This window comes from Anabrus simplex, chromosome 7, assembly GCF_040414725.1.
Source record: "Anabrus simplex isolate iqAnaSimp1 chromosome 7, ASM4041472v1, whole genome shotgun sequence".
Lineage (NCBI taxonomy): Eukaryota > Metazoa > Arthropoda > Insecta > Orthoptera > Tettigoniidae > Anabrus > Anabrus simplex.
Window position 1 is genome coordinate 7,517,859 of NC_090271.1, and position 12,484 is coordinate 7,530,342.

The window sequence follows — 12,484 nt, forward strand, 5'->3', positions numbered from 1 at the left end:
GATACCTCATACAGCTGAGATCATTGAGAGGAGACAGGAAGCAACAGAGGAGTGACACTGATACCTCACACAGCTGAGATCATTGAGAGGAGACAGGAAGCAACAGAGGAGTGACACTGATACCTCATACAGCTGAGATCATTGAGAGGAGACAGGAAGCAACAGAGGAGTGACACTCATACCTCATACAGCTGAGATCATTGAAAGGAGACAAGAAGCAAGTGACACTGATACCTCACACAGCTGAGATCATTGAGACAGGAAGCAACAGAGGAGTGACACTGATACCTCATACAGCTGAGATCATTGAGACAGGAAGCAACAGAGGAGTGACACTCATACCTCATACAGCTGAGATCATTGAGAGGAGACAGGAAGCAACAGAGGAGTGACACTGATACCTCACACAGCTAAGATCATTGAAAGAATCTTGAATAAATGAATAAGACACAGAGTAGAGGGAAAATTGACAGAACACCAGTATGGATTCAGAAGAGGCAGGTCCACATTTGACCCAATATTTACATTGCGTCAAATGATGGAAAGGTATTGGAAATATGCAAAGGACATGGTAGTAACGTTTCTAGATATTGAAAAGGCATATGACAGTGTTCCGAGGAATTTGGTATGGAAAACATTGACAGAGGCAGATTGGGAATGAAACAATGCAGATGGTAAAGAGCATTGTATCAAACTTATGAAAGCTGCGTTAGAACCAAAGTGGGTCAAAGTGAACGGTTCAGAGTCGTGACAGGCTTAAGACAGGGAAGTGTATTGTCTCCCTTACTCTTCACTATCATCATGGATAGAACTCTACATAATATCAAGGAGAAGATGATGGGCGAGCAAGTAAAGTCTATGCTCTTTGCTGATGACACTGTAGTTTGGGGAGATAATGAAGAGGCAAGACAAGGAAATTGAAGTTTCCGTAGGTAGAGGGCAGCGGCAGACAGATGCTCACAGCCAAAGTACACTTTATAGTTGGCACGTACGCAAAATTCAAATAAGCAGAACCACATACACAAACGTTGAAAATGTGAATAGTACATTACATTAAATCACATTTAATCCACATCTTGATGAAAGGTAGGTAAAGAATTTCTATCGGAATAAAATCCAGGTCCAAAATGTTTATGAGGGGAGCTTATTTATGTTAGTTCTGTCAGAGTATATTCGTTCACAACTTGCATCATTTGTTGATGTAGACAGTAAATACAGTCTCAGCTACAAGTGGAACAGACTAAAGCTCCAGTCCAGCCAGTAGTTTTCTACATTCAATGGAATTACGAAGACTGGTTATCATTTTTAGATAATTTTAAAACTATACAGTAGTTGACAATAATGCAAGCTTAAGATTCAGTGAGAAGTTTCATTATTTGTTACGAGCAGCTACCCAGTACTACAGTGCTGCATGGGACTAGCTCTGCATCAGACAGATTTTGAAGCTTAAGCCTGTACCTATTGAACTTAGGCAATTCATTAACACATTTTCTAGTAATTTGATAGCTCTTCAGTTAGAAAATATTATCTTAGCACAGCATGCAGTAGACCATTTGGATCATGAAATGAGGGGAGAAGAGGTTGGGAATTTGAGTTAGATTCTCCAGCAACCTTTTAAACATTTAGAGCATAAATGGCAAGCCTTAGAAAGTCAAGGTCAATCAAGACCTGTTGTTTCCCAGAATCACACATCCAATCACATACGACTTGTATTTGCATAAATATTTCAGAAACTAAGCACTTGTCAAAGAATACGGTCTGCACGTGATAATAAACTGTGCTTTAATTGCTTGATGCACTTCTGGGCATTGCCGCAAGTGTAATAAATCACCAGTAGACACCAACAGCTCCCATGGTAGCAGTAGTATAAGTAGAGAGGTCTAATGATGTGCACACAGTAAGAAAGGTCACAGTCAACTGTTATTGTTAATGTTAGAGAACACATAAAGTATGAGGGCTTCTTGACAGTGGTAGTCAAACCCATCAAATGGCTGAAAACACAACTATATATATAATTTTTTTTTTTTTGCTAGTGAGTTTTTTTTTTACGTCGCACCGACACAAATAGGTCTTATGGCGACAATGGGACAGGAAAGGCCTAGGAGTTGGAAGGAAGCGGCTGTGGCCTTAAGTGAGGTACAGTCCCAGCATTTGTCTGGTGTGAAAATGGGAAACCACAGAAAACCACCTTCAGGGCCGTGACAGTAGGATTCGAACCCACTATCTCCCGGATGCAAGCTCACAGACGCGCGCCTTTAACCACACGACCAACTTGCCCGGTAAGGCTAATATTAACTGAATATAACAGACACATCCTGCAATGCCACCAGATTACAAGTCGTGGGACATTCCCAATCACAGGAACTTACATTTTTGCATGGCATCTCCGTTTAGAGTCAAATCCAACCTATGAAGTTGTTTCATGTCATCTTACAGAACTCACAAAGCACATAGAAACCATTTTGAAATTTGACTAACTGGTATGTTGCAATTGACAAATTTCATTGTAGTGGTCCGTATTGATGTAATACGATTAAGAACTTTATTTTTCCAGACGGTCTGAGGATTACAATAATAGTTCCAGTTTATAAGAAAAGGAATAGAAATAGTCCAGACAGCTACTGACCAATGGCACTTGTGCCAATCTTATAAAAAATAATAGAATATTGTATGAAAACACAACTTTCAAAATACAATAACTTTTAGGGCAGGAAAATCAACCACTAGAGCTACAAAATGTGTTATCTCTGAAATAATAAATAATCTTGAGTCCCACACTATTACTGGTGCCACATCTTTGATACAGTATCACACGAGACAGTAATTTCTAAATTTAAGCATCATGGTGTTACAGGTCTTGGATCAGTAGTCGCGCCATTCCTTTTTCTTGTAAATATTAATGACTTTCCTGAGAACTTATCGAGCAAGATTGTACTCTATGCACATGACATTACTCTTATAATGGCAGATAAAGAACTAAAAACTGTAGTTACTCAAAACAGGGAGGGGTTTCAGGAGTCATTGACATGTCTAAAGGGGAATAAACGGGTCTTAAATTGCAGCAAAACTGAAGAAATTTTCTTTTACCTAAGCAACACAACTAGCAACAAGATAGGAATGTTCAAACACAACAATAACAATAATATTGCGACCAAAGAACATCTTCATCTCTTTTGTTGACTTTCAAAAAGCATACGATTCCATAGATAGAGACACATTGATGGAAATTTTGACAGAATATGGCATCGATCAAAAAACACTCAACTTACTTAGGTTAACACTAACAAACACCATATCCAAAGTGAAATTTCGAGGAGAGATCAGCAAACCCTTCCAGATAAAAACAGATCTGAGACAGGGTGACAGTTTATCCCCAACACTCTTCAACGTGGTTCTAAATAAGGTCATGAAAACACTGTGGAAACATGACGACTCAGGTGCTATAATAGGTAGTAAAAATAAACATGTCAAACCCAAGTGTTTGGCCTTTGCTGATGATTTGGCACTCTTCGCTGAGACAGAACAGGAAGCAATAACACAGATAAATGAACTACAGGAGATAGCCGAGGAAACAGGTTTAAAAATCTCCTTCACAAAAACAGAGATGGTGAGCACGGACAGGAATTATGTGAAGAGAACAATGAAGACAAAATATGGCGAAGTGAAGGTCACAAAGCAGTTTAAATACCTGGGAGAGATTATCAGTAGCAACGGGATGGATAAAGAGGCCATGGAAAATAGAAGACTTAAGTTGGAAAGGCTAAACATTGCCACCAAAGCCATTTACAACAAAAAGAATCTTTCCATCAATGCGAAACTAAGACATTATGATGCTGTGGTAAAACCAGTGACTCTGCATGGGGTGGAAACAGCAACACTAATGAACCTGGAAAAACTACTTTTTTTTTTTTTTTTTGCTAGGGGCTTTACGTCGCACCGACACAGATAGGTCTTATGGCGACGATGGGATAGGAAAGGCCTAGGAGTTGGAAGGAAGCGGCCGTGGCCTTAATTAAGGTACAGCCCCAGCATTTGCCTGGTGTGAAAATGGGAAACCACGGAAAACCATCTTCAGGGCTGCCGATAGTGGGATTCGAACCTACTATCTCCCGGATGCAAGCTCACAGCCGCGCGCCTCTACGCGCACGGCCAACTCGCCCGGTTGGAAGGAAAAACTACTAAAGATTGAAAGGAGAATATTGAGGAGGATTTACAGCCCAAGGGTGGTAGAGGGAAACTACAGATTACGATCAAATAAGGAGATATACAAAAGAACAGAAGACCTGGAAACAACAGTAGGGAAAAGATGGCTGCGATTCTATGGACACATGGTCAGAATGGATCCAGCAAGGTTAAATAAAGAAATTTTTAATAAAATATACTACTTGAACAGTCAGGGGGGATATGCCAAGCAGATGAAGGAAGAACTTAAGAGGTTAGGAATTGCAGATGAAGAATGTCGTGATAGAGACCAATTCAGGAAAAGACTTTCCAACATAAAAGTTCTGGTTGAAGAAAAGAAAGAGCACAGAGGGGGAAGATGGACTGAAGAGAGAAGAGCGAAACATTCTGGAAGAATGAAGGCACTGTGGAGAAAGAGGAAGGAAGAAGGGATGATTAGAAGGAAGTGAAGTGGTATTGGCGTGGTCCTAAGTTTGGCCGGTTCACAAGAAAGAAGAAGAATATTAATTTAATTTTGTAATAATAATAATAATAATAATAATAATAATAAAAGACGTCTGAAATTCTATGGGCACGTCCACAGATTGCCGGCAAGTAGACTGACACACAAGATTCTCACCTACATAGAACATCTAAAAAATATTCCATGGGTACTAGAAGTGAAGAAGGATCTGGAAAAAGCCCAGATAAACCCAAATGACACCGCGGACAGAAACCTTTATAGGAAAAAAATTAATGGATGGAAGGTGCAACCAGAGAACGAAGTGAAAAAGAAGACTGGAGCAAAGTGGACAGAAGAACGAAAAAGGATCCACGGAGAAAGGATGAGAGCTGTTTAGCAACTCAGAAAACAGAATCGTTAGAGCTTTGCGTGATCCATTGGGTCCATACGCACATAATAATAATAATAATAATAATAATTTTATTGCAAAAACTGAAGAAATGTGTTACCAAACCTCAAATAATATCTGCTTACTATGCTTTTTTCCATTCACATCTATAGTACCGTATGGAACAATTATGTAGGGGAATTGCACAGGGGCTCAGGATCTTTTTATATGGCAAAAGAAAGCAATCAGGAGCATAAAGGGAATTTTAGACAAGCAATCGTGTAGCACCGTTTTCCAAGAACTAGGAATAATGAATCTTCCCTCAATACATACTGCATAATGGCAATGGACATCAAAGGAAACCTGATTAATTACCCATTAAGGAAGGAGGAACATCAACATAATACAAAAAGAAGAAATGGTATAGACACCCCTCATGTTTAAAGAAAATGCAAAAATATCCTAACTACACAGGAATGATAGCTTTAACAAGCTCCTATTGAAGTGAAGAGATATTACATGTTATAAATCTCATGTTATGGTCTGTATTGAAATGTACTTAAATAATAATACATTATAATCTAGTATTATTATTTGACTTTATGAAGAGATATGTCAGTGAACTCCTTTCAAAAGATTCTAAAAAACTGGCTGAGAGGAAACAGCATTTACAATACACAGGAATTTGAAGAAAAATTGCTGCACCTCCATATAAATTAGTAAATATGTGGATATATTACTTGTAGTATAGCATAAAGTAGTTAGTACAGTATATATTCCAAGGGAATGAACAATGTTTAATAGCATACTCAGGATTTTTAAAAGCATATTTTTTATAGAATGTTGGACTTAGTCTATTATAATGTACATTGTTTAATGACAGTATATTCTATTCTTTCTCCGGGGTAAAATATTGTGGAGGTAAAATAGTCCCTCATTTGCATCTCCGGGTGGAGACTGCAATTATCAGGAGCACAGAATGTCACAAGTTTGAATCCTTGTGGTAGGTTAGAGAATCTGAAGAGGAAAATTGATAGACCAAAATTAGATGTAGTTGGCATAAGAGAAATACGTTGCAAGGAAGACCAGGATTTTTGACTAAGTGACTACAAAATTATCAACATAAAATAAACAGGGGAAATGCAGGAGTTGGTTTAATAACGAATAAGAAAATAGGGCAGTGGGTAAGCAACTACAACCAGCATAGTGAAAGGATTTTTGTTGTTTTCAACATAGACACCAAGCCAATGCCCACTACAATAGTGCAGGTTTATATGTCTACTAGTTCAGCACATGATGAAGAAATTAAAAGAATATATGAAGAGATAGAAGATTTAATAAAACTTGTAAAAGGTGACAAGAATCTAATTGTGATGGGAGACTGGATTGCAGAGGTAAGCCCAGGAAGAGAAGGTAATGACGTACGTGAATTTTGACTGAGACAAAGGGATGAAAGAGGAAGTCGACTAACTGAATTCTGCACTGATCATACTGTAATTTAGTCCTTGCTAATACTTGGTTCAAACACCACAAACAATGGCTGTATACGTGGATGGAACACTGGAAGATATTAAGTAGACTCCATTATGATCAGGCAGAGATTTAGAAACCACGTGTTGCATTCCCAGGAGCAGACGTCGACTCTGACCACAACTTGTCAGTTAAGAAATATCATCTGAAGTTGAAGAAATTGAAGAAAGGAAGGAATGCAAGAAGACGGAACCTAGATAATTTGAAAGAAAAAAGTGTGAGGGTTGCACAAGGACTAAATGAAAAGGCTGAAGGAGTCACAATAGAGGAAGAATGGACAGTCATGAAGAATGAGATCAGCAGGGCTTTAAGACACTTTAAGAAGAAAGGTAAGATCAAGCAAGAATCAGCAGATAACTCAGAAGATATTAGACCCGATTGATGAATGACTAAAATATAAGAATTAAAAAATGAGGACGGCAGAAAGGAATACAGATGATTAAAGAATCAAGTAAAAAGAAAGTGCAGGACAGGTAACGAAGAATGGCTGAAAGAGAAGTGCAAGGATGTTAAAGGTTGTATGATCGTAGGAAAAGTAAACTCTGCATACATGAAAATCAAGGAAAACTTTGGAGAAAGGAAAATTAGGTGTATGAATATTAAGAGCTTAGATGGAAAACCATTTCTATGGAAAGAAGACAAGGCAGAAAGATGGCAGGAACATATCCAACAGTTGTATCTAGGTAAAGATTTAGATTATATTGTTCTGGAACCAAAAGAGGCTGTCGATGCTGATGAAATGGGACACCCTATTTTGAGGTTGGAATTCGACAGAGCTTTGAGAGACCTAAGTAGGAACAAGGCACGTGGGATTGATGACATTCCCTCTGAATTACTGATTGCCATAGGAGAAACCAGCATGGAAAGGTTATTCCATTTAGTATGTAAGAGAAGTACCATTCGATTTTAGGCAGAATATTTCTATTTCCAATAAATCACATGATGACAAGGTATAAACTACTGCACCATTAGTTTATTTATGAATATCTGACACTTGAAAAATTATAACATGTTTTATTTACAGAAGAATGGAAAGACAAGTTGAAACCGAGTTTAGAGAAGATCAGTTTGGAATGTAGGAATATGTGAAGCAATCCTGACTTTACGTCCAATCTTAGAGGATCGAATTAGGAAAGACAAGCCCACGTACAAGGCATTTGGTAATGTTGATTGGACCAAGCTATTTGAGATTCTGAAAGTGATCGGGATCAGATACCAAGAACGAAGAATTATCTACAATCTGTACAAAAATCAGTCTGCAGTGATAAGAATTAAAGGCTTTGAAAAAGAAGCAGTAATCCAAAAAAGGAGTGAGGCAAGGCTGCAGTTTATCCCCTCTCCTCTTGAACAGACAATAAAGGAAATCAAAGAGAAATTTGGGAAAGGAATCACAATCCAAGCAGAGGAAATCAAAACACTGAGATTTGCCAATGATATTGTTATTCTAGCCCTTCTACGAGCCTGTTAACTCCTAGAGGGCATGTCCCTGGGTGGCGGATAGAGGGACCTTACAATTCAGTAGGGCTGGTTGAAATACCCAATACAACACGCAGACCAACAGGCAGCCCAGTTCCCGGGGGCTTTAAAATACTGGGACACCCTCTCTCCAGGGGCCACAAACATGGAGGGCCCAAGCCCAGGGTGTGGGCGAAGACTCCAACGGCATCAGAGGCGGAGAAGGTGGACTTCGGTACGGCATCGGCGGTGGAAGAGGGGACGTCTGTACTCCAGAGGAGCGGCTACAGAAGACATCCGTACTCCAGTGGAGCAGCCTAGAATAACACCTGGCAGTAGGTATAAAATGCCTTTGGGAGTGGCGACCCCATTGTAATAATAGCCTATACAGTATATGATACGGTACTAGTAAAGGGTAGGGCGTCCCCTGCAGGCAACATTCAGTTCTCAGGGTACTGGGCGGCCAGTAACTAACATTATGATAGGAATAGGGAAGTAGTAAACTTCATGGGGCTGAATGAAGTACACATTATACTGGAGTGGTGGCCAAGAGGCAATGAACGGAGTGGGACTATTGGAGGAGTATGTTGAAGTGGTAGAATGTGTGAGTGACAGAATAGTGGAGATGAGACTAAAGAGGAAGAATGAAATGATCGACTTCATACAAATGTATGCACAACAGACAGGAAAAAGGGAAAAAGATATTGAAGGATTCTTGGAGAAAGTAGAAAGAGAAATTTCAGGTGTGAAAGTGGTTATTATGGGAGATCTGAATGCACAGGTCGAAAATGAGAGACAAGGGAAGGAAGAAGTCACTGGACCATATGGAATTGTAAAAGAGAGGAACTAGTGGACTTATAGTGGGGAATACATGGTTTTGAAAGAAAAATAGCAGGAAAATTAGGAGATATGGGTGGGGTGACAGAAGAACAAAATCAGTAATTGACTACTTTTTGGTGGAAAGGAAAAATCGCAGGAAGTTGATGGATGTGACAGCTTTACCAGGAGAAGCATTTGATGGGGACCATAGAGTTGTGGTGGAAAAATTACGGTTGGGAAAAATGGAAAAACTAAGAGAGATAAAAGAAAGCAAAATAAAAGTATGGAAATTGACAGACAAATATGTACAGGAAGATTTTCAGGAGAGATTGAAGCAACAAATCCCAGTCACTGAAGTGGAAAATGTAGAAGAGGAGTGGGACAATTTAAAAAAGGCAGTTGTTAGTGCAGCAGTGTGTGCTTGTGGCAGGACATCTACAAGAGTGAAAGAAAAGGAGACACTGTGGTGGAATGAGGAAGTTAGGAAAGTGGTGAAAGAAAAGAAGACAGCCTGGCGAGAATGGAACCGAGATCAAACAGAAGAAAGCAAAAGGAAGTATCTCAACAGCAAACGGAGATGTAAGAACGTGGGAGGAGAAGAAAAGAAGAAGAGTTGGGAAGAATTTACACAAACAATGGAAACAGCTTAGGTGGCAGTAAAAAGATGCTGTATGGACAGAGGACAGAAAGAGTTACCTCAAAGCTAGTGAAAAAGGAAGATGGGGAACTGTTAACACACCCAGAAGAGATAAAGAGAAGGTGGAAGGAGTGTTTTGATAAGCTATTAAATGTGAACAACAGTACAGGGGAGATAGAAGCAACACAGTGTGAGGACTCAACAACAATGCAGGAGGTGGAGTTAGCAGTACAAAGGATGAAGATGGAAAAAGCAACAGGGATGGATGAAATCAGTGTGGAAATGATAAAGGCTGCTGGACCTGTTGGTATGCAATGGTTGTACCGACTACCAAAGTGTATATGGAAACAAATGTGTACCAGAAGACTGGGAAAAAGGGATAATAATATCAGTCTTTAAGAAAGGGGACAAGAAAGTTTGTGGTAATTATAGACGAATCACACTTATATTGCAGGTAGTTAAAATATTGGAAAGGATATTAGAAAGAAGAATGAGAAGAAAGATTGAAGGAGAGACAGCATGAGACAGCTGATGGAAAAGAACTGGGAATATGGAAAGGATCTGGTCATGACTTTCATAGATAAAGCAAAGGCATATGATAGTGTTCCCAGAGAGAAGGTTTGGGAAACCATGATTAAAAAGAGACTTTGAAGAGAAATATTGGAAATGATGCAAGCAGATGTTAGTAGAGTACTGACCCCAGTTGAAAAGACAGAATGGTTTAGGAATAAGACTGGACTGAGACAGGGGAGTGTGCTGTCACCTCTTTTGTTTATTATGGTCATGCACAAAATTGTAAAGGAAAGAAAGGAAGCCTGTGGAGATAAAGAGATGAAGATACTGCTATTCGCAGATGATGTTGTGATCTGGGGAAAGACCAGCAAAGAAGTACAACAACAATTAGATGTACTGAACGAAAAAATTGAGAAGTATTGCATTAAAATCAGAACAGAGAAAATAAGTCAGAGTCTGGAAACTGTGGACAGCTTTAAATACGTAGGAAGTGAATTAATGCAAAATGCTCGGGTGGACATGGAGATTAGCAGGAGGGTACAGCAGGGTAATGCATGCTACCAAAGTGTATGAAAACTTGTTTGGAACAAAGAAGTAAAGTGATAATGTACAAAATGTACTGTGTACCCATACTGACTTATGCAGCTGAGACTTAGACTCTGACTAGCAGGTAAGAGAGTAGAATTCAAGCCAGTGAGATGAAATTCCTAAGAAGTATGATAGGAAAGACAGTGAGAAATGAAGATGTTAGGAAGGAAGTTGGGATAGGAAAGCTAAATGAGAGAGTTGAAAAGAATAAACTAAGGTGGTTTGGACATCTAAAGAGGATGGAGGAGAACAGAGTTCCAAGACAGATGGTGGAGGCAAAGTGCGAGAGCAAGAGGAAGACCTAGAACAAGCTGGATTGAATCGGTGAAAAGCGGTATAAGAAAACGGAATTCAGACTGGGACAAGATCATAGAAGAGGAATGGTGGAAGGAAAGAGGGAGAAGTGCCATAAATACCCCGACCTGGCAGGAGCTGGATAAGGGGAAATGATGATGATGATGACTGTTTTTCTCACTGAGACTGCACAAGCTCTGGAGAAATTGCTGAAAGGTATGGACACAGTCTTGGAGAAGGAGTACAGTCCAAAACAAAAGTAACGAAGTGTAGTCAAGTGAAGTCAGGTGATGCAAGAAATATTAGATTAGGAAATGAAGTCTTAAAATATTGTTACTTGGGTAGTAAAATAACTATTGATATCAGAAGTAAGGAGGACATAAAATTCAGACTAGCACAAGTAAGGGAGGCCTTTCTTAAGAAAATAAACTCGCTCACTTTGAACATCGATACAGAAATCAGAAAGATGTGTTTGAAGACTTTCATCTGCAGTGTTGCACTGTATGGAAGTGAAACATGGACCATAAGTAGCTCAGAAAGAAAGAGAATACAAGCTTATGAAGTGTGGTGTTACAGAAGAATGCTGAAGGTGAGCTGGGAAATGGAATCACAAATGAGGAGATACTGAATCAAACTGGTGAGAGAAGAGACAGAATGAGAGGACACCCACGTCTTGTGAGGGAACTGTAGGTGGTAAGAACGGTAGGGGTAGACAAGCAGATATAGGATGTACAATTTACGTTGAAATGAAGCACATGATAGGGTGGCATAGAGAGCTGCATCAAACCAGTCTATTGACCCAATAACAACGTGTTCATAAACTGCAAGAAGGAATTGACAGAGCAAAGCTTGCACTAGATGACAACCCTGAATCATTTATCCAACTGAAGTTTCTTACCCAAAACTCTGTATTGCTGCCAAACATCTTGTGTCATTCCCAACATCATAGAGAACAATAGTTCCCGAGTCATCAGCCGACGCTAGCAGATCGTGTTGGTTGCTTGCTAAATCTGTTATACACTTCTGATGAACCGGCAGCTGATCAACCAACTTAAATTCACTGAAATCTTCGGATATGTGGAACACTCTGATAGTTCCAGAGTTATTTCCTGTAAAGAACAAACAAGCAACCAGCATTACACTATTTCAGAAATAAAAATCAATCAAGTTGCAATGAATGCGATTACTGACAACATAACGAATGACATTGTAAAACGTCATGGAAGTTCAGAATAATGCAATGTTGAAACGTATTGGCAGTGAAAGACAAATTGTTAAAGAACCAACACTGTACAAATGTACTGTGGCTGAGAAACATACTCAATCTCTTAAAATATCAAGAAAAAAGATAATTTAAGAAAAATAAGTTATTATCGTCGATAGAATAACAAAATAACGCAAAACAGAGAAAATATTAATATAAAACGTGTTTCATATATAATATATATATACTGTACCAGGAAAAGTTGTTGGGCTGTTGAGCATGGGAAAGGTCTCAGGTAGTGTACGATCCTTAGGAGCCGGTACAGAAAAGGTAGTTCGCAGGGCAAAATTATAATGTTATTTTCCTAATGAAAATTTATTCAAAATCTAGGTGAAAAATAACCCTCTTCTTATCTCGCATTTTAGATTTTGA

General features: G+C 39.1%; 1 protein-coding gene across 1 annotated transcript in view; it reads right to left on the reverse strand.

The window, feature by feature from the left end:
• Positions 1-12,484, reverse strand: part of LOC136876853 (WD repeat-containing protein 54) — a 240,518-nt gene that overhangs the window by 88,527 nt on the left and 139,507 nt on the right. The window contains exon 3 of the mRNA XM_067150611.2: positions 11,747-11,957. Within this exon, the coding sequence (XP_067006712.2) occupies positions 11,747-11,957 (211 nt within the window). The remainder of the gene's footprint in view (positions 1-11,746; positions 11,958-12,484) is intronic.